The sequence below is a fragment of the Diabrotica virgifera genome, chromosome 8, assembly GCF_917563875.1.
Source record: "Diabrotica virgifera virgifera chromosome 8, PGI_DIABVI_V3a".
Lineage (NCBI taxonomy): Eukaryota > Metazoa > Arthropoda > Insecta > Coleoptera > Chrysomelidae > Diabrotica > Diabrotica virgifera.
Window position 1 is genome coordinate 140,594,277 of NC_065450.1, and position 24,590 is coordinate 140,618,866.

At 32.7% G+C, this 24,590-nt stretch overlaps 1 protein-coding gene across 3 annotated transcripts in view; it reads right to left on the bottom strand.

Moving 5' to 3' along the window:
- Nucleotides 1-520: 520 nt before the first annotated feature.
- LOC114344885 (putative serine protease F56F10.1) overlaps nt 521-24,590 on the bottom strand; it is a 112,942-nt gene continuing 88,872 nt past the window's right edge. The window contains exons 5-6 of one of the 3 annotated variants that reach the window (XR_007700014.1): nt 24,195-24,507; nt 627-756 (exon numbers count right to left, since the gene is read on the bottom strand). Coding sequence is in view for 1 of the 3 variants with exons in the window: in XM_050657649.1 (XP_050513606.1) it covers nt 647-756 (110 nt within the window). In the remaining 2 variants the exon portion in view is untranslated. Of the gene's footprint in view, nt 757-11,894; nt 12,044-24,194; nt 24,508-24,590 lie in introns of those variants that run through there. The other 2 variants (XR_007700015.1, XM_050657649.1) reach the window with 2 other exon arrangements.

Here is a 24,590-nt window from a genome sequence, read left to right on the forward strand (position 1 = left end):
AAGACTTTTGTGTTTGGAATGATCCAAAAAATCTAAAAAAATTGTTCCATGCAAAAAAAAATTTTAGGAAAAAAACAAAAAAAAAAACGTTTAAAAAATTTTTGACCAACTTTTGGTAATGGCAACATGCAAATTTGTTAAAATGGGTCCTTTTTGAGTAAGATTGTGCAAAAAATCCGAATCAGAATATTTTTCCTAGCGGATGCGCAGTGGCTTTCTGGACTATCAGTCATGTTCAAGTAAATGTCTTTTATTGTCCTGTAATTAAGAATGAATAAATTATAATTGTTGATGGTCAAATACCTAACTTAAATTATAACAGGCAGAAATATCAATTAATACCTTATTAAAATCAGCGGTCAACAGAGCTATAATCTGGACCAACTATCTGGATTTGATAGGTTCTAAAAGAAGAAGTTGATCTATATTTTCTGTAATTACAGGAACTTTTTATTGAAATCTTTGGGAAATAATTTTTTCTTTTATATAATCTGTTTGGACATTCAAATAAACGAATATGTAATATATACCTTTTATTAAGATCTAATATTTTTAATATATTATTTTAATACTTTAGCCACTTAGCCTTGGTATCTTCAAAATTAGATTAAAATATAACTTTATGAGAAATTAGGGTAACATTAGATTACGAGTTAATCCAGGTACCTATCAGTTCTCCTATTTGGACTCTAGCTGTCATTAATGGTGGAGTATCATCATATGATGGACCAAACATATTCTCGCAGTGGCCAGCACCTATAAAAGGACGATTAGTTTTAATTAATCGTTTCTAATGTTAACTATATTGTATGCACTAAAAAACACCAGCAAGGGAAAAAGCCCAGGGCCAGATCAACTGCCTATTTAGACCGGGCAGTATCGTCGCCCCCGCTAGCGAAATTATTCCGATTCGATTTTTTTGCACAAACTTACTCAAAAAGAGGTCCTTATAACATATCCACAGGGTGCCGGGCGGTGCCGTGGTCGAAAAATTGTTTAAACAATTTTTTTAAACAAATTCACAAAAATAATTTTTTTATTTAGAACAAAATTTATTTTTTTAGATTGGCTTATTCTGAGCAAAAAAGATCTCTTGTCATTTTTTTCTAAAATTGATTGTTGTCGAGTTATATGCGATTAAAAATTTGAAAAATGCAAAAATGACCATTTTCAAGGCTTAATAACTCGATTAAACATTATTATTATGACATTCAAGAAGTCACCAAATCAAGTTTCAAATCCCTTCTTCAAGGTCCTGAAGAGATTTTTGTCATTATTTTATTAGAAACCTGTTATTTTTAATTATTAACAATTAGCGCTATAATCCAGGATGCATCGTCGCCCCCGTTAGTGAAATTATTCCGATTCCATTTTTTTGCAGAAACTTACTCAAAACCAGGTCCTTATAATATATACACAGGGTGCCGGGCGGTGCCGTGGTCGAAAAATTGTTTAAACAATTTTTTTTAAACAAATTCACAAGAATATTTTTTTTATTGCGAACGATTTTTTTTAATGTGTGTGTGTGTGTGTGAAAAAATGGCTTGGATGCGGGTCCGTTAGCCACAGATTTTTATTTTATTTTTACCTCAATTTATTAGTTTTGTTATATTCCCACTTATCTGACTCAAATGACTATACCTATTTGTTTCTTTCAAGTAGTTTATGAGTAATTTAAATATTTCCATTTTATGACAACTTAGTAGATATTCTATACTAACTGGAAAATGAACTTGTGTTTGTCGTAAATTGTAATACAATTGATTTATATATCTCTCGTTAATTTTGCATTCAAAGAAAATATGGTTCAAATCTCTAATCGAAACATTATCACAAAAACAGACTGATGAATTAACTATTCCTAATTTGTGCAGATTTTTTTTAAGATAATTTGGGTTATTCTGAGCAAAAAAGGTCTCTTGTGATTTTTCTCTAAAATTGATTGTTGTCGAGTTATATGGCCATTTTCGTATTTTTCAAATTATAAATCGCGTATAATTCGACAACAATCAATTTTAGAAAAAAATCACAAGAGACATTTTTTGCTCAGAATGTCCCAAATTATATAAAAAAATTGTTCGAAGAGAAAAAATTATTTTTGTGAATTTGTTTAAAAAAAATTGTTTAAACAATGTTTCGACCACGTCACCGCCCGGCACCCTGTGAATATGTTATAAGGACCTCGTTTTGAGTAAGTTTCTGTAAAAGAATGGAATCGGAATAATTTCACTAACGGGGGCGACGATAAATCCTGGACTATAGCGCTAATTGTTAATAATTAAAAATAACAGCTTTCTAATAAAATAATGACAAAAATCTCTTCAGGACCTTGAAAAGAAGGGATTTGAAACTTGATTTGGTGACTTTTTGAATTTCATAATAATGTTTAATCGAGTTATTAAGCCTTGAAAATGGCCATTTTCGCATTTTTCAAATTTTTAATCGCCTATAACTCGACAACAATCAATTTTAGAAAAAAAATGACAAGAGACCTTTTTTGCTCAGAATAAGCCAATTTATCTAAAAAAATTTTGTTCGAAATGAAAAAATTTTGTGAATTTGTTTAAAAAAAATTGTTTAAACAATTTTTCGACCACGGCACCGCCCGGCACCCTGTGGATTTTTTATAAGGACCTCTTTTTGAGTAAGTTTGTGCAAAAAAATCGAATCGGAATAATTTCGCTAGCGGGGGCGACGATACTGTCCGGTCTAATTGATATCCTTAAAATAATAGAAAATGAGTACATGGATGTCCTCTTAAAGCTCTTTAATGAAATTTATCAGTCGGGTGACATACCAAATGAATGGTTGACCTAAACATTTATTTGTCTCCCAAAAAAGAAAAATGCTAGAGAATGCACTGACCACCGCACCATAAACCTGATGTCTCACACACTTAAAATGTTTTTAAAGATCATTCATAAACGCATTTACCAAACACGTGATATGGATATTGAAGAAATTCAATTTGGATTCCGTAGAGGCGTATGTACCCGTGAAGATCTCTTTGCATTCAACGTACTAATCCAGATATGCTTGGATGTGAACCAGGATGTATGTCTGTTTCATAGATTATAACAAAGCTTTCGATAAAGTACGCCACAAAGAGCTAATGGACGTCCTCAAAGCAAAACAATAAGTACAATACAAGGACCTTCGAATTATAACAAATCTATATTATAAACAGCAGGCACACATACGCATTAACGAGCACACATCAAAAGAGTTCGAAATTAAAAGAGGAGTGCGACAGAGTTGTGTATTGTCACCACTGCTAGTAAATGCATACTCTGAAGAAATTATGAAGAGCTCTTGAGGGAGAAACAGCAAGAATAAAGGTAAATGGAACGCCAATTAACTACATTAGATATGCGGACGATACTATCACAATAGCGGACAACCTTCAAAAGCTAATAGTTGAGTTTGGAGAAGAATATGGCTTATCAATAAACATCAAGAAAACTAAATTTATGAGGATATCAAAATTCCACAATAGAAATGAAATCCTGACACTTAAAGGTAAAACTTTAGAACAAGTTGAAAACTACAACTATCTTGGCACAATAATTAATCACACAAACGATTACTCCAAAGAAATCAACGTTCGAATAGAGAAAATAAGAACAAACTTATAAAATGAGAAAGGTACTTTGTGCAAGAGAACTGAAATTGGACTTGAGAGTTAGGCTGGCAAGGTGTTATATTTTCGCGAATATTCTGGAAATTGGTTAAAAAAAGTGCAACAAAATTTAGGGTAGTGTAGTAAATATATGTGTAGTAATAAATTTACCCAGATAAGTACATACATTAATGACTAATATTAGAGTTTATCTAAATAATTGTCCAGATTTATCATGTTTATTTCTGTTAAAAAATAGTTCCTGTAATAAGTTCATTTTACCTTCGATAAGAATAGCAGGAGCCTTATCATTCCCCTAATAGCACAAGGACGTCCAATGGACGTCCATTGGACGTCCTTCACGGACTTTAGGGACGTCCATTGGACGTCCGTTTTCGTCCGAGGAACGTCCTTTATACATCCTATTTTGGTCCAAATGTCGCGCTACCGAACGTCCATTGGACGTCCATCTAAGGTCCGAGGGGACGTATATTGGACCTTAATCGGACGTAATTTGGACCTTGATCGGACGTCCTAGGGGACGTAAATTGGACCTTAATCGGACGTAAATTGGACCTTAATCAGACGTAAATTGGACCTTAATAGGACATAAATTGGACCTTAATCGGACGTAAATTGGACCTTAATAGGACGTAAATTGGACCTTAATGGGACGTAAATGGGACCTTAATCGGACGTAAATTGGACCTTAACCGGACGTAAATTGGACCTTAATAGGACGTAAATTGGACCTTAATCGGACGTAAATGGGACCTTAATCGGACGTAAATGGGACCTTAATCGGACGTAAATTGGACCTTAATCGGACGTAAATTGAACCTTAATCGGACGTAAATTGGACCTTAATAGGACGTAAATTGGACCTTAATCGGACGTAAATGGGACCTTAATCGGACGTAAATTGGACCTTAATCGGAAGTAAATTGGACCTTAACCGGACGTCCTAGGGGACGTGAATTGGACATTAACAGGACGTCCAATTTTGGTCCAAATGCCACGTTGCCAAACGTCCAATGGAGGTCCACTTAACATCCGAAGGGACGTTCGGTGGACGTCAATTGGGCCTTCATAGGACGTCCCAGTTTGGTCCAATGTCTTGCTGCCGAACATCCATCTAATGTCGTGGGAAATAAAAAATATATTTCTTAAGGAACTTATATTACATCTTATATTAAATTACAATTATTGGATATTAAATTATTTACATTAAATTACAATACACTTCTCCAAGAAATTAACGCACCACCTTAAATATGGGGTATTAAACCTTAAACAAATGGTTCCGTATGTACAGGCTCACTCATTACTATAGAGAGCGATGTGATATAATATATATTACAGTATAGCTCCCCGTGCATGACAAGCATAAGGAGGTAGAGTCGGACAAACATAAGTTTGGGATTGCGACGTAGCCTTTCGCGCAGACAAGCAAACCATTTCTACCAGTGGCGGACGAAAACAGGCAGATTTGAAATAAATTTTTATAAGTAAATTATAATAGCACCTAAATTATATTTAATTAAAGCGAAGAATGAATTTGTTTCTTTTTATTTTCATAGTTTTTAATAATTATGAAGCTTGAATCAGTTGCATTTGATAAAATAATGAGCAAAATATTAGGAGTACTTTAATATATGACAAATTCCTCAATATTTACAATTATTTAATAACATTATCAGGAAGGAAGGAAGGAAGGATTTCAACTATAAAAAAAATTAAACAAGTGTTTATTTTTACTAATTCTAATGTATTTATTTTCTAAACAATGATTCTAAACAAAGTTTTAATTACGATTCTTCGGATGGTTCTAAGATATCTATTCCGGAATTTGAAGTTTTTCGGAAATCGAAATCTAAACAAATTATCGATTATAAATACTTGACACTTTTGAAAAAACATTCTTCATAACTGTAAATTGTAGAAAGTTGAACTAAAATGATGTCAACAAAATATCAATTTAAAATACATTATCCATTATACAATTTTATTTTTTAAGCTGAATAATTACTTTTACTATGTTACCTAAAGCCTAATCTAATTATCGTTTTCCTTAATGTTTCCTTTGACCCTGGAAATTCCATTTGTTTGTTCTTTAGTTTTTGATAGATACCTTAAATAAATAGAAATCGTTAAAATATTTGGAAAGTAAATCTTCTTTTATACTTTAAGTAAATAAAATTGTAAAAGAATTGTATTTATCTACCATTTTTGTTAAAAATGCATCTATATCAGTGTGTTTACGAAAAAACTTTTATTTCGTTCTAAACGGGTACAAACAATTGTTTTATAATTTTACTTACTCTATTTTATTTACCATAAAAAATATAGGTATCAATTTCCCATTAACTAATAGTTTTTTAACTTTTAAACTATTTACCATTAATTTTAGGGGATCTTTTCTCGATGGTGTAGAAGTCGTATATAATATTTTTTATGGTTTTCACTTGTCTACTGCTCAATTCAATTTTTTTGGAACAACGTTTTCTTTTTGGACTTTTAAAAGATAAACTAGTCGCTTCATTTTTATTTACGTCTGTACCTTCTTTTATTATTTTGGTTAAGGTGTTTTTGCATATACCCGTCGCTGCTAGAATCCTATCCCTACAATTACCAATGTTAAATGTTACTAAACGAAAATATTGCGAAAAAAATTGCAAAAGATTGGCGTGAAAGAAGAAACAGTGCCTAAAAACTTGTGTATTTGATCAGAGCATCCTTCCTGTTAGGACGTATGGCTCATAAACATGGACATTAACAAAGGCCAACATAAACAAAAGAGAAAGGACTCACAGAAAATATCTATTGTATTAATTCATGTTTTATTCCATGTTGGGAATAACACTTCAAGACAGAAAACCAAACAAATGGATAAGAGAGAAAACAAACGTAAAAAATGTAACTGAGCATATTCAGGGTTAAAGTGGAGATTTGCAGGCCATAATGCGAGACAGGAAGATAAAAGATGGAATGCTGAAATACAAAACAGGAGACCGTGGACGCAGCTGCAGGAACTCACTGGAAAAGCGCAGCCAAGGACAGACAGATATGGAAAGATTTGGGGAAAGCCTATGTCCAAAGGTGGATAGAAATGGGCTAAAGAAGAAGAAGAATCTGATGAAACTTCATAAATACAATTATAATAAAAAAATAAGAATAATAGTAACTTTAATATCAAGAAAATAAAATGTTATTAACAATACTTACGTCAATTTACTTAAAGGTATTAACAGGTTTTCGGTTGTTTTGAAATGTGCTGCCTCTTGTTCCATAAATGTAGTAACATTATAAATTATTGCCTTTGCTTGGCTATTCAATCCCAGCCCTTTGATTCCTATCTTTTTATGAGGCATATTGTTAAATAACTAATGACTTAACTTAACACACTAGAGATACACTAAATGTCTTAATAATACACTAATTACTACTACTAATATACCAAACACTAAGCTAAAAACTATTAATAAAATATCCAACACGATCAAACCAATAAGTTAAACACTCTCTGCGATACGTAATGCACTTCTAACTACGACACTGGCGATCAGCAAACTGGCTGTTTCCATGGTAACGCTAGTAAACAAGAACCACTGCGCATCATCGAGTTTTGAATCATATTCCCAAACTTATGTTTGTCCGAGTCTACTTAACCTATAGCCTAGGGCCTAGGCTAGAATATTATAAAAAAATCACTTAGATGCAACAACAGGTTTAGGAAATTCGAGACATCAAAAATGCCCAATTTTTAAGGTGGTGCGTAATCGGCTGTATATACAGGGTGTAACAAAAATACAGGTCATAAATTAAATCACATATTCTGGGACCAAAAATAGTTCGAATGAACCTAACTTACCTTAGTACAAATATGCACATAAAAAAAGTTACAGCCCTTTGAAATTACAAAATGAAAATCGATTTTTTCGATTATATCGAAAACTATTAGCGATTTTTTATTGAAAATGGACATGTGGCAGTATTATGGCAGGAATATCTTAAACAAAAATTATGGTGAAATTTGTGCACCCCATAAAAATTTTATGGGGGTTTTGATCCCTTAGATCCTCCCAAACTTTTGTGTACGTTCCAATTCAATTTTATTATTGTGGTAGTTACCATTAGTTAAATTCAATATTTTTGTTTCTTAGTATTTTTCAGATAAGGAAGTTTTTATCGAGTTGCGACTTCTTTTTTAACATGTCTACATAAAAATTTTATGGGGGTTTTGTTCCTTTAAACCCCCCAAATGTTTGTGTACGTTCCAATTAAACTATTACTGAGGTACCATTAGTTAAACAGAATGTTTTTAAAACTTTTTTGCCTCTTTGTATTTTTTCGATAAGGCACATTTTATCGAGATCTGGCTTCTTTTTTAATATGGTTCAAAATATACCTAAAAATGTAAAGCATAAATAAGTCTGCATATTATTACCAAGTCTCCATAATCGTACTTAACCATATACAAATATGTGGTGGATTTGACAAATATTCAAAATATTTCGATAAAAATTGACTTTTCGAAAAAGCAATAAGAGGCAAAAAAGTTTTTAAAACGTTGTGTTTAAATGGTACTACAATAATAATTAAATTGAAACGTGCACAAAAGTTTGGGGGGGTTTAAAGGAACAAAACCCCATAAAAATTTTATGGTGTGTCCAAATTTTACTATAGTTTTTTCGTAAGATAGTTGCAGCCAAAGGGCTGCAACTTTTCTTGTGTGTACATTTGTACTAAGGTAAGTTAGGTCCAATCAAACTATTTTTGGTCCCAGAATATGTGATTAAATTTATGACCTGTATTTTTGTTACACCCTGTATATATCTACATACTTCGTCTAATTTACTAACTGTTGTGCGTCATCCGCGTCATAGTCTGTGAGGTCGCATGATACCAACACGACATATTTAGGCGGTAGGTGTGTTCTTTTTTAGAATCACTTTGCTGAGTACACTGGAAATACAGACTCTAGACATATTTTATTATATACGCGTAGAAATAATATTTGAAGATTTCTATTAATGTTAACCTAAAGAAATACACAATAATATGTTTCATTTAATTTGTATAAATGGATTATAAAGCGTTTTTATGAAGCAGATTTGTTCGGATCACACTGTAACTGTAATCGAACGGAGGTGACATTTTAGAATAAATTGGTAACATTTATTTGACAGTTGTGGTGATGACACTTCATATTTGTTTATATTCTTTACTATGAGTATCTGTTTTATTTATTATATTTACTGTCTTTATTATTTACTTTACTATAAAAAGATCCTCTACTATAAAAATATAAATTTCACCTAATTTTATAACGACTTGGAATAATCATCGAGGTATCTGACAACTTTTTTAGTTGTTATTGTAGACATACTTATACAAAGAAACCTATTGGCTTTTTGACAAGAGTTCGGAGCCGTTTTTTAATTATTAACAATGCAGTGCAAAAACGCTTGCACTGCAAATCTTAAAAGATTATAACTTAATTCTTGTTCTCTATTTCTTAAGTTTTTACTTATTTACATTGAATATTAATTTGTTTTGTTGTATAATCCACGTTTACAATAATTATGTGATATATTTTATTTAAAATGGGTTCAGGATCTTTTTATACTTTGGCAACTATGTCAACTTAGATCTCTGGCGTAGATAATGACGTGCAACAGTAAGTAAATTAGATGGACTGTAGGTTATATTTGGTTCTTGGGACATCAAAGTATATTTTTTAGACATTCCCTGGATATAGTCACAGATGTGACATACCTCCGATTTGTTTTTTCACGAGTCTTGTAAGAGAGACTAAAAACTTTTTTTATAGTCACCTCCTGTTTTCATATATTTTTTGACATGTTTTGTAGTAAATTCAACTATCTATTTACTACAAAACATGTCAAAATTTACATGTGAAAGCAGATGATCCTAAAAATGGTTTTTCGTCTCCTACAAAATTCATGAAAAAGCAGATAGGAGAATTATTGTACATTACAATTCTCTGATGTTTGGGAAAAAGGGCTTAAGTCAGAATTGCACATCGATAATGTTTTGATGATTTCTACAGTACTGTAGTAGATTCTACTGTACATACAGTTTACATCTACAACAGTTTTTTTCTGGTCCAGAAATCATCAAAACATTATCAATGTGCAATTCTGACTTAAGTCCTTTTTGCCAAACATAAAAAAACAATCTGGTCATAACTGACCAATGAGCAATTTTAATTTAACCTAAATTACTACTGTTTCTTAAAATGAAGAGCTTACCCCATAGCGTCTCTTATCTAATCTAACAAGATCGTGCACTATTCTAACATACACAGGCACAGCACACAAGCACTATGCTCCGTTTTTCACTATCACCTATCACTCAAACTAGTTCAAAAGGCTTTGTCCTCTTCAATCTTCTAGTTTGCCCAGTAGTATCGAGGAGCTGGATTTCCTCGATATTCTTGAACTTATGAAGTTGTTCAATTGCTCGTGTTGCTCGTGACTTCCTGCTATCTTCTTGATATTTGTTGATAAAGTAATAACTTATTATGCATGGACAATGTGGACTTTCTTCCAACTAGCCAATACACTTTTTATATCTCTCTTTTGCCTTTCATAGCAACAAGGTTATACATTTCCTTCTTGGTTTTTTTTGTAGACCACTTTCAGCTGATTCTAAAAAAAATTAAAATGAACGGTAATTTTTCTATTCTTTACAATTAAAAATCAAAAGATATAGATACTATTTACAGGTAATAATATGCATGCATAAATGATTCGTTTCATAAAGAATAAAGAAAATTGAAAACGGATTTTATAATACTTACAAAATTGTTTAAACAAGAGATCCAGCCAGAGCCCAGAGCAAAAACTAGTAGACAGTACAGCAAAAAAGCCACTAATTTCTTCCATTTCCCACACCCACACCCCCTTATCGATGCATTTTTTTCCAATCAAAATTTTTACTAAATTTTTAGGTTATCGGTTATAACGAAAATGAAATATATGAAATGTGATGACCAATGACCACGCGACGCTACATAGATATTCGCGCGGCAAATTTGAAAATGAACGCAAATTGAACAGTAAATGGCCTCTCTTAAAATCTTGTAATGGAAAATTTTACCCCTCCAGGAAGACATTTATATCTTGTGGTAACTTTCCACCCATAATTTAATCAGATAGATGTTCACGGAATAGAACGGTAGTACCTACATTCCTGGAATGTTTTGTGTTGTTAGGATTAAACTTTTATTTTATTTATTCTTGAATATTTCCTATTGTTAAACATTGTAACCAATAATTTACAAATAAGATTTTCATTACATTACATAAAATCAAAAACATGTTTTGGATATTAAACTATAGTTTATAATTGTAATAATTGTATATACAATTTTGAATTAAGATTTAATCTTTTCGATTTAAACTACAGTAAAACCTGTGTTACCGGCCCCCTGCAAACACCGGCCACCTGTACTAACGGCCAGTTTAAAAATTCCCCAAACCAATTACAGTAAAACTTGTCAGTAACGGCCACTAAAAATGAAAAAGCTATTGGCCGATATAGAAAGGTGACCGGTATTGCCAGTTTTTGTAGTCTAGATATAATTGGTTTGGGGAATTTTTAAACTGGCCGTTAGTACAGGTGGCCAGTAACACAAGTTTTACTGTATATCTAGACTACAAAAACTGGCAATAACGGCCACCTTTCTATATCGGCCAATAGTTCTTTCATTTTAGTGGCCGTTACTGACAGGTTTGACTGTATTTCATTAACGTAAAGTTAACGCCCAAGTTAATATTTTATTGAATTATTTTGCTATTTGATCCCGTAATTGGTATAATGTGTCCAATATAATATATAAGCGTTCATAAAACGTCCGTATTTCGTCCAGTATGGACGTCCAAAGGACGTTCAACGTCGGACGTACAAAGGACGTCCATATTTATTCCGTCCGAAGGACGTCCAACGTCGGACGCCCAAAGGACGTCCATATTTATTCCTTCCGAAGGACGTCCAACATGGGACGTCCAAAGGACGTCCATATTTATTCCTTCCGAAGGACGTCCAACATGGGACGTCCAAAGGACGTCCGTTTATAGTCCATGGACGTAAGGACCAAAAATGGACCTATTTTGGACGTCCAAAGGACGTCGTGTGCTATTAGGGTCAAGGTTTTCGTAATTCCCAGAAGACGCCATGGGTCCACTGAACCATGCACAAATACAACATTAGATACTTCAATGTCTAAACCACCATATAATACATTGGTCCTGTTTATAGCATGGTCCACAAACATTTCATTGTAGGACGATCTATAAGTATTTTGGCATAACGTCCGAATGAAAAAACTAAGGGGTGCTTTATGGGAAGTTTGAAAATAACCAAATTCTGTACAGGTTTGATATACCCATTGACGAGCTACAAACAAAGTAAGATATTATGAACGGTCATAAAAATGTGCTCTTCGTCTTTCTATACCTATTCATTTTGAAAATTATTGATATAGTCGATTCGCTAATCTGAGACACAACTGTCTACACTACAATCACAATAAAGATGCACTAGAAATAAATGAGCACGAGGAGCACTCCCAAATCATGATTTGGAAGTGCTCCTCGAACATTAAACGTGTCTTGGCTTGTTTATTTCTATATTTTGCATTTTTATTACGATTGTAATGTAGTGTAGACAGTTGTGTCTCAGATTAGCGAATCGACTACCTATATCACAGTTTTCGTGAGAGTCATATTATGTTTATAAATTCTTTTACAAAACTAAGATAAAAAGATATCGATTTTATAATTTTTCTATTATAAACATCGTGTATAAAAACCGTTGTAATATTCTGCCATAAAAACTATGGTATCATGTACCGGGTGTCCACTTATATTTTCCCCCATTTTAACTGCCTATAACTTCTAAACGACTCAAGATAGAAATATGCGGTTTTCGCTGAAATGTTTTATTTTAGTAAAAGTTTTGTCTGAATGGATTGAATTTTTTATATCGCTTTTAAATACGAACACAAAAATGGCGGATTTTTGAAAAAAACGTTGTTGACTTTTTTTAATGGAACATCCAGTGTATTTTTTTGTAAATTGAAAGAAACGTCATTTACCTATCCAGCGACATAAAGTTTTTCAAAATCGGTTGTCAAATCACTGAGCAATTAATGTTTAAACTGAGAGGTGCAACATGGATATCACATACCTAAATAACATAACTCAGTCAATTGATATTATGTTATGTGATTTCCACATTGCATCTCTCATTTTAAAAATTAATTGCTCAATCATTTGACAACCGATTTTAAAAATTTTTATATCGCTGGATAGGTAAATGACTGTTTTTTACAAGTTTTTAGGTAAATATTATATCACTTATAAATAAAAAATGGCGGATTTTTTAAAAAAATAACGTTGTTGACTTTTTTATTAAAACACCCAGTATATTTTTTGTAACTTGAAAAAATGGTCATTTACCTATCCAGCGATATAAATTTTTTTAAAATCGGTTGTCAAATGAGTGAGCAATTAATTTTTAAAATGAGAGATGCAATGTGGAAATCACATAACATAATATCAATTTGCTTACAGTAGGAAAAATGAAAGAATACCCATGAACGAACATATAAAACACGCTGTATTTTCCTATCACCGTGTCACACAAACAATTGGCCAGCGCAAGTACATGTAATATTTATTGTTACATGTACTTGCATTGGACAATTTTCTTTGTAACACGGTGACTGGAAAATACAGCGTGTTTTATATGTTCGTTCATGGGTATTCTTTCATTTTTCCGACTTGTAGTTATGTTATTTAGGTATGTGATATCCACGTTGCACCTCTCATTTTAAAAATTAATTACAGTAATCCCTCTTCAACCGCGGGGGTTACGTTCCGAAGAGAAAGGTGCGGTTGGTGATACCGTGGTTGGCGAGGGATCCACGATCCAAAGAAGAATATGACATAATCCCAATTTGGATACGTATATTAGTACATAGAAATAAATATGATGAAATTGCGTATCTGTGAAATATGTATTATCATATCAACAAAAATAAAGACGCTGAGATCAGCGTCTACATTCGCGGGTATTTTAAACCTTCTGAACTATAAACTAATTGCCGTAGTATTACTACTAAGAACAAGCGCCAGTGGTGTAATGAGTCAGTGCCAGTGGTGTAATCATGAGTAATTTAACGCGACTGGTCAAATTATAAAAAATATATAAAAATAATAAAACATTCTCATTAAAAATTCAACAGATATCGCAACCGCGGATAAGTGAAACCGCGGTTGATGAGTCCGCGGATAATGAGGGATTACTGTACTCAGTGATTTGACAACCGACTTTGAAAAACCTTTCTTTCAATTTACAAAAAATTATACAGGGTGTTCCATTAAAAAAAAGTCAACAACGTTTTTTTCAAAAATCCGCCATTTTTGTTTTCGTATTTGAAAGCGATATAAAAAATTCAATCCATTCAGACAAAACTTTTACTAAAATAAAACATATCAGCGAAAACCGCATATTTCTATCTTGAGCCGTTTAGAAGTTGTAGGCAGTTAAAATGGGGGAAAATATAAGTGGACACCCGGTATTTCATCAAGTCAATTATAATCAATTTTTTTATTTTTATGACATTTTCAAACTTTTCTTTTCTAAGAAGTAATAATTAGTTCTTCGTTGACTTTCAAGAACTAACTTATCCATCCTCTTCAACATCATCAACAGCTAGGTCTGCATCTACATCTCTTATTTGTTCTTGGTAGGCATTCAAAAATTCGCTTCGTCCATGGGTTATCTTCCATTCTTCGTATGTGTACAGCCCAGTTCCATTTTAACATGGTAATATTTTGGATTATATCCGCTTACTTTTGAGTCTTATTTCTTCAATGAATGACAAAAAATATTTGAGTGCGTTCGTGAATAAAAATTATTCTACGATTTATCGCATTTACTCTGATTCTCAGCGCAAATTAAAAACATAACAGGAAACTACAGTTTAATCACATGCCGCAAAATATTATGTTCTACGATAGAAGTAATTGCCTATATTCAGGACTATCTTATATATAAAAATCAATTGCTGTTCGTTAGTCTGGCTGGACCGATTTGACTAATTTTGATGTTGAATTAATTGTGCAAGTTCAGGGAAGGTTTATACGGTTTGATATTGTCATTTTAGTAGCCACTAAAAATTTTACATCTATATGAATAAAATGCTCTTTTTACAGTGTTTGTTGTCATACTCCTCCGAAACGACTTTACCGATTTTTATGAATTTTGGCAAGTATATTCGACCGGACTGGGAGTAGGTTGTTATCTAAATTTCATACCCGTACGTCATAAGGGGTGTAGCGTCCCTGATATTTTTTTCTACTTTTTCAAACAAACTTTTTTTTAATTTTATATGATGTGGAACGTAAAGATACATACAGTCCTAAATTTTCACTTTTCTATCACTAACGATTATTTTTTAATAGCCATTTAAATATTTTACATCTATATAAACAAAAGAAAGTCGTGTTAGTTACCAAAACATAACTCGAGAATGACTGAATAGATTTTTATAAAATTTTCCACGTATACTCGACCGGACCGAGAATAGATTATTATTTATTTTTCATATCCTTACGTCATAACGTCCAGCGAATATATTTTTTTATTTTTTTGGTCAAACTTTTTTTTTCTTAATTTTGTGTGATGTGGAAGGGAAAGGTAAATACAACCATAAATTTTCACTTTTCTATCTTCGACCATTATTTTTTAATAGCCATCTAAATTTTAGCATCTTATATATAAAAATCAATTGCTGTTCGTTAGTCTCGCTAAAACTCGAGAACGGCTGGACCGATTTGGCTAATTTTGATGCTAAATTATTTGTGGGAGTTCAGGGAAGTTTTATTCGGTTTTATATGGTCATTTTAGTAGCCACCAAAAATTTTACATCTATATGTATAAAATGCTTTTTTTACAGTGTTCGTTGCCATACTCCTCCGAAACGACTCTACCGATTTTTATGAGATTTGGCAGATATATTCGACCGGACTGGGAGTATATTATGAAATTTTCCACCTATATTCGACCGGACCGAGAATAGGTTAATTTTGTTTAATTTAGGTATTTTATTTATTTTCGTTTATTTTATTTCATTTTTTAATTCCATTTATTTTTTTTTATTTTATTTCATTTTATTAAATTTTATTTATTTTTATTAGATTCTAATCAACACCTATATAGTTGGACAACCCCGAACCCAATTATATAACTACCGGGTTGTTTTAAATGTAGATAAAATAAAGCTGTTATATTAATTATATGATAAACAAATTTAAGATTGCAAGTAACTGCTGCACTACAAACTTTATTTTGTTACTTCTAACTAAACTTTATTACTTCAAACATCATGTGTAATTAATTAAAAATAATAATAAAACCTCATTCACATCGACAATTTTTTGTTTATTAATTACGAATTCCTTTTGTTTATTTTAATTTTTTTGTATACCTACAAAAATTTGTACGGGTATCTATTGAGGCAGTACGAAGTCTGCCGGGTCAGCTAGTATATTATAAAAATATTTTTGAATGATTCGTAAAATACCAAACAGCTTACAAAAATAAATAAATACACATTGTAAAGTCGTTATTAGGGATTTTTGGGATCGCTGAATAGGAGTACGTGACTGGTCTCCTGAAATTTTATGGAAAGTCGATACAGAATCAGTTCGACCTGAGTACCAGGTGCCTAGGAGTACATCGCCGACACCATATTCGTGTTCAGCGACACCATATTCGTGTTCAGCGACACCAAATACACTTCTTATCGATTTTTCTCAAAACTCCAGGAGACGAGGCCCGTTCTGGCACTAGATGCCTCGGAGACTATCGGCGTCATGATATTCGTGTTCAGAGAGCTCAACAACCCCGAATAGTAACATTAAACTCATTTCCGTCAAATATTTCCGAATTACAAATTTATCATTTTTTGTCACTTCGAAATGCATTTTCCTTGTTCAATAATGCAATTTTCATTTCTTCATTATTACTTTATCTCACAAAGTTCAAGAGCTCGAGGTGGATTTTGCTCTTGATCGAGAATATGAACAAATTAGAGCAGTGGTCGGCAAAGTGCGGCTCCGGAGCCGCATGTGGCTCTTTGGCTCCTTAGGTGCGGCTCTGGCACAAATATCCACGGAGAGCGCAATATTTTCATTTAAAAAAACTTGGTAGGAAAAACATTACCTACATCTTATTCTGATAAATTAGCTTGTCAAAATTTCTCTTAATGCTACGATAACCGAGTTGAAATTTTCTCCTATTAACATTTGCATTAATAGCTTTGAAATATGTATTTAAGAACAAGGAGGTATGGCGCTCTAAATTCGAACGTCTTCGTGTTGAATTGGAAATATTATAGAAGAAAAGAATATTCACAACACAAGTGGTCTGCTTTGAATGACCTGGAGAAGGAAAACATGATCATTTTCAACGCTTGGAATAGTATTCCTGATTCTTATGATCAGCTGAAAAAGCTCACGTTTGCTGTTCTTTCCTTTTTTTTTACTTTATCGTACTACATACGTAGTATGAGTATAATAGATAAAGTTATAGGATCGTGCAAAAATTTTTTTTTTCAGATTTCACTTTTTTTCGACGTTTTGAGTCCCCCTGAGTCTAAAAAGCAAATAAAAAAAACATGTCGGAAGTATGTAGGTACGTACGTACGTATGTACGTACGTACGTATGTCGCCACCGCCCAGCAAAAACTACTGGACCGATTTTGATGAAATTCGGTATGAGTAAGTTTAAGAGAATTTTGTCGAGAAACTAAGCTTAAAAAAAACCTCTCAAAAAGGAGGCCGAAATAGGGGGGTTATTTAGGGCCCATTTTTGCAAATTTTGACCGAAATGAATGAAATTCAACTCAAAGTAAGCTCATCGATAGGTAAATAAAAATACGGAATTTGACATTTCCAAATTCAAAATGGCGGCCAACATGGCCGACCGCCCACCCGACACATTTCCCTATCTATCTAAAAACTTGTTTAAGATAAGTTTAATTTGAAAAAGTCGTTATATAGCCTAAATATGGGGCTATAAGAAGAATGTTATCGTTTTTCAGAAAAAGTTACGGGTTGCCTATATTTAAGGGGTCAAAATTTGACATAAATTTGGACTAGATTTTCTCAAAAATGGCTCCAAGGAATTCTTTTATTTTTTGAAATATTTTTGATATCCTATCGGTAAATTGAATGACATTAGTCAGATTTCTTAACTCCCCATAGGAGGCGAGTTATGAATTTTTTATAAAAAAATATTCGAGTGCCCGTAACTTTCTTCTTAATAGAAACTAAAATTTGAAATTTTGCATACGTATATGGTACTTTATTATCTATTATCACAATAAATTTTACCAAAAATATGGCTTCCGGTTGAACCGAAAATGAATAAAAAATGTTATTTTTTTAGATACGCCCTACATATTTTTACATATTTTGAAATAATGCGAAATTACCTTTCCAATGACATAAAATTCATTGCTGTAGCTCAAAAACTCGAAAAGTTACGGTAAATAGAAATTTTGCTATAATCTTATGTGTGTCCTCTCTCACGCGATCATAGCAGAGCATTATTGTAGGGCAGTCAATGAGGGTATTTGGCTCCGAATTCCATCCTACTACATTGATGTACTTGATATTTTCACAGTAAGTAGGGAATAGCTAAAGAAACAAAATCTACCCTATATACTATGGCGCTTTTATCTTGGGGCGGTTCCCACTTCTTCAAGGGGGTGGAAAATTTGTTGGTCAAAACAAGCACGGAAGTGGCTAAAGAACCTATTTCTAAGCAAAAACTGGTCTATATTTTTTTTGAGAACTCAATACTTTTTGAGTTAGGCGTAGTTGAAAATTGGCCATATTCATTGAAAAATGACACCTTTTCGGACGGATTTTTTGTGAATACCTTAAAAACTATGCATCGAACTAAAAACACTATATAAAACATTTTTTAGATTATAAATAATAAAGAGATTCGTTCCTTCGTAAATGTTCTATTTATAATACAAAAAGAGATATGGTAGGTGAAAATAGTTTGTTTTTTGGTGCGTGCTCAAATTGGTGTATTCAACTTGAAATAACAGAGGAACCGTAGGTTTTAGGTGTATAATGCTACCAACACCTTTCGTAGTGTTTGAAAAGGCCTTTAAAACGAGCACCGTTAAATGTCGGTTATATACAAATTAAGCGAGATATATGGTGCAAAAAAATATATGACTAATGTACTTTAAGGAAAAATAAAAAGTATATACATTTAACTCCCCATCCACCATAATTTAAATGCATTGCTTTTCTTTTGCAATACCTTTTAATATAGTGTTGTTTCTACTTTCAAAAAGTTGAACGGGTTTAAAATGAATGGTTTTTGTAAAAAATGTGATGAAATTGTAGAATGAATTTTTAAATTTTCTTAAAAATCTTCTAACTTTTTCTAAAAATTTTCTTAAAAACCGTCCCCATGATAAAAGCGCCATAGTATATAGGATACACTTTGAATTAGGAGATTGGGCTACTCCCAAAATTTCATTAAAATCCATGCAGTAGGATAGAATTTGGAGATAATATCTTGTTCTTAATATCGCGCATTGACTGGCGTAATCGAAATAGAATGAAATGCAAATATTGTAAACTATTAATTTCTCAGAAAAATGAACTAATTTGAAATGAAAGTATGACTATAATATTCTATTGATTTATGCAATAATCTATACATCTATAGTGTATCCCCGAAATATAGCATCGAACATTTTCTCAAATGCAGGAATTAATGATGCGTAGAACCATAAAATACTTTCAAGTACAGAAAGTGTTTCTAAAATATCAAAATAACGAGTAACTTTGTTATTTTTATAGAATGCCAGTATCTAGTACCATAACGATAATAGATCGGTACGATAAAGTTCTCGGGCGGCCCTTCCGTCCAGCGTTTTTTACTTTATCGTACTACATACGTAGTATGAGTATAATAGATAAAGTTATAGGATCGTACAAAAAAATTTTTTTCAGATTTCACTTTTTTTCGACGTTTGAGTCCCCCTGGGTCTAAAAAGCAAATAAAAAAAACATGTCGGAAGTATGTACGTACGTACGTATGTACGTACGTACGTATGTCGCCACCGCCCAGCAAAAACTACTGGACCGATTTTGATGAAATTCGGTATGAGTAAGTTTAAGAGAATTTTGTTGAGAAACTAAGCTTTTAAAAAAAACCTCTCAAAGGGGGGCCGAAATAGGGGGGTTATTTAGGGCCCATTTTTGCAAATTTTGACCGAAATGAATGAAATTCAACTCAAAGTAAGCTCATCGATAGGTGAATAAAAATACGGAATTTGACATTTCCAAATTCAAAATGGCGGCCAACATGGCCGACCGCCCACCCGACACATTTCCCTATCTATCTAAAAACTTGTTTAAGATAAGTTTAATTTGAAAAAGTCGTTATATAGCCTAAAGATAGGGCTATAAGACGGATGTTATCGTTTTTCAGAAAAAGTTACGGGTTGCCTATCTTTAAGGGGTCAAATTTTGACATAAATTTAAACTAGATTTTCTCAAAAATGGCTCCAAGGAATTTTTTTATTTTTTGAAAAATTTTTGATATCCTATCAGTAAATTGAATGACATTAGTCATATATCTTAACTCCCCATAGGAGGGGATTGATGAATTTTTTATAAAAAAATATTCGAGTGCCCGTAACTTCCTTCTTAATAGAAACTAAAATTTAAAATTTTGCAGACATATATGGTACTTTATTATCTATTATCACAATAAATTTTACCAAAAATATGGCTTCCGGTTGAACCGGAAATGAATAAAAAATCTTAATTTTTTTAGATACGCCCTGTATATTTTAACATATTTTGAAAAAATGCAAAATTACCTTTCCAATGACATAAAATTGATTGCTGTAGCTCAAAAACTCGAAAAGTTACGGTAAATAGAAATTTTGCTATAATCTTATGTGTGTCCTCTCTCACGCGTTCATAGCAGAGCCAGTGGCGGCTTTTGGGGGTAGGCAGGATAGGCCGGGCCTACCCAATAATTTTAAGAGCTTTAAAATTGAAAAAGATATATTCAAAAATTATGTTAAAGCATGTAAATAACTTTTAAATGTACTAAATCACTCAATACATCAGCGTCCGTTAAGACAACTTTGTTATATTATCACAGAAAGCATCGAATCGTATTCAGTGGACCGATTCTATAAGATCAACGCGAAACAATTACGTTCGTTATCCGACGGTTTGCTATTCTGTAAGCTCATTCGGGAAGAACCGGAGAAGCAGATCACGAAGCCGATTACAAAGCGAAAGCGATAACTTTTGGCTTGCGTTTCGTTTCGCTTTCGATAGTGATTGGTCGATCATTTTCACGTGGTACACAAGCGCAAGCGCTAAGCGGGTTGTTCGTTGTTGTTGATTCCACAAGAATTCTGTGTTTTTTGTTGATAATGAATTCGTGATGCTCTTACACCATATCTTCCGTAAGTTCCTGTAGCTCATCAAAAAGGAATCGAACTAGTTCTTTGCTTAAGCGAAAAATATCAATAAACCTTATATCTGTTAAACCAAATGGGTCACTTCTATCTCGAAGGAACCCGCTTTCCTCTCGCGTTAACCGTAGATGGTTTCTTCGCGAGTTTTCCATAATATAGAACAAATTGCACCGGCAACATTTTTATTAAAATTTAATAAAAATATAGTTATTCAAGGAAATAATTTAATCAAACTTGTGATTATAAGGCAATAAGGTTATATAAATACGTCATGCAACTGCTAGTTACTCTTCTTCTTTCTTTACTTCTTCTTTTTTTACTCCCTGCACGTATATTTGCAATGTTGCCGTAATTATTTATTCATACGTCGTTTACACTCGTATATTATCGTATGCCGCTATGATAACGAAGCGAAAGCGAAAACTAACCTTATAGAATATGAACATAAATCAACTTCGCTATCGTTTAGCTTAGCTTTCGCGATTATAACGAAAATTATGGAATTCGCCTACAGGTATTTAAAATAATCATTAATAGGCCCGCTCCCACCAGGCCGACCTACCTCACATAAGATCTCCGTACAAAAAGCGTTTGAAGTTAAGCGGCTTGCCGGACAATGATTTTATTTGTCGTGTTATGCTTGGTGTATAGGCCCGAATCGAATTGGCCTTCGCCCAGCCTCGTTGCCACTTTAAACATAATTATCGAATTCTAATATAAATTTTCTTTTAAATTTTGATAAAAAAATATGTAACATAATCTATAATTGTAATATATTTTTAGACAAACAACACAATTGTAAACAAGTGCACGTTTGCGCAAATGAGTTCAAAAAAATTCCTAAAATGCGAAAAAAAATTTGTTCGATTTTCACTGTTATTACTAGTGGTTTGGCCGATCTCGGTTAATTGTTTAAAATTTTTCTTGGAATAGTGCGATAGTTTTATAATTGATACATAAAAATGAGTTTTTCTGAGGCTTTACTAAATATGTTAAAGTTACCTTCTAAGTATTTTTATACATAAAAATAAATTTATATTTGCATATTATGTATTACACATACTTGCTGGCTTGGCCTACCCAAAATTTTACCCCACCAGCCGCCACTGAGCAGAGCATTATTGTAGGGCAGTCAATGAGGGTATTTGGCTCCGAATTCCATCCTACTACATACATTGATGTACTTGATATTTTCACAGCAAGTAGGGAATAGCTCAAGAAACAAAATCTACCCTATATACTATGGCGCTTTTATCTTGGGGCGGTTCCCACTTCTTTAAGGGGGTGGAAAATTTGTTGGTCAAAATAAGCACGGAAGTGGCTAAAGAACCTATTTCTAAGCAAAAACTGGTCTATACTTTTTTTTGAGAACTCAATACTTTCTGAGTTATGCGTAGTTGAAAATTGGCCATTTTCATTGAAAAATGACACCTTTTCGGACGGATTTTTTGTGAATACCTTAAAAACTATGCATCGAACTAAAAACACTATATAAAACATTTTTTAGATTATAAATAATAAAGAGATTCGATCCTTCGTAAATGTTCTATTTATAATACAAAAAGAGATATGGTAGGTGAAAATAGTTTGTTTTTTGGTGCATGCTCAAATTGGTGTATTCAACTTGAAATAACAGAGGAACGGTAGGTTTTAGGTGTATAATGCTACCAACACCTTTTGTAGTGTTTGAAAAGGCCTTTAAAACGAGCACCGTTAAATGTCGGTTACTTACAAACTAAGCGAGATATGGTGCAAAAAATTATATGACTAATGTACTTTAAGGAAAAATGAAAAGTATATACATTTAACTCCCCATCCACCATAATTTAAATGCATTGTTTTCCTTCTACAATACCTTTTAATATATATAGTGTTATTTCTACTTTCAAAAAGTTGAACGGGTTTAAAATGAATGGTTTTTGTAAAAAATGTGATCAAAATTTAGAATGAATTTTTAAATTTTCTTAAAAATCTTCCTTTTTCTCCATGTAATTCGAAAATAAAAATATTTCACCCCTGAGAAGTGGTGGGAACTTGCCCCATGATAAAAGCGCCATAGTATATAGGATAGACTTTGAATTAGGAGATTGGGCTACTCCCAAAATTTCATTAAAATCCATGCAGTAGGATAGAATTTGGAGATAATATATTGTTCTTAATCTCGCGCATTGACTGGCGTAATCGAAATAGAATGAAATGCAAATTTTGTAAACTATTAATTTCTCAGAAAAATTAACTAATTTGAAATGAAAGTATGACTATAATATTCTATTGATTTATGCAATAACCTACACATCTATAGTGTGTCCCCGAAATATGGCATCGAAAATTTTCTCAAATGCAGGAATTAATGATGCGTAGAACCATAAAATACTTTTAAGTACAGTAGGTGTTTCTAAAATATCAAAATAACGAGTAACTTTGTTATTTTTATAGAATTCCAGTATCTAGTACCATAACGATAATAGATCGGTACGATAAAGTTCTCGGGCGGCCCTTCCGTCCAGCGTCCAGCATATCAACATTTAAAAAAAATGGATTTTGCGCCAAAATTTTTGTAAATAATACAGTGTTGTAGAAAATGAAACCTTACAAACGAAAGAAAATAGAAGTTTCTACGATGATTAGAAACGAAAATACACAAAAAACGAAAAAAAAACACGTTTCAATTTTTTGGGGGTTATGGATGAGGCTAGGTGTAGTAGGGCCATTTCACGTAATAAAATTTTGCTGAACAAGCAGATTTGGCTCCCAATTTTTTTTTATTGTTGTAATGTTCATATTTGGCTCTTTGGCTAAAAGGTTTGCCGACCACTGAACTAGAGGTACACTACGGTATGTTGGATTAGCCGCGTACATGACTTTCCCACACGTGCGGACACAGCGGACAGCCTAGCGGGGGACGAGCAAAATCTCCAGGGACGGACAGCTCCGTGGGGCTGTATACGCCCGTCACCGTATAGCTTCCGGTATACCGTATTTAACAAATAATACTTTTATTACCTCCAAGACCTTTATCATTGGCCTCCCAACTAATATTCTTGATTTTCGAAAAAAGTTCATAATATGTTAACTTCCTAAGGTTGATTTCAGACTCAATGGAGTTATCAAACTTTTTCACACAAATCTATTGTTGCTCTTTTTGTTACTATTTGCATGAAGAAGGGGTACATATTCAAATAATTATGGCCATTCGTTAATTTTTTTTGGCCAACTGCAATGTTCAAAACATCAACTTGGTCACTACTTTCCTCTAATATAATGAAACAGTCTATGTTGTTGGCTCGTATAGAATGTGCTACATCTTTTAAGAATTCTGAAATAAAAAAAATAAAAATTAAAATCGCATGAATAACGATTAGTCCATTAAAATGTTACATTTTTTAGGTCATAGCCTTG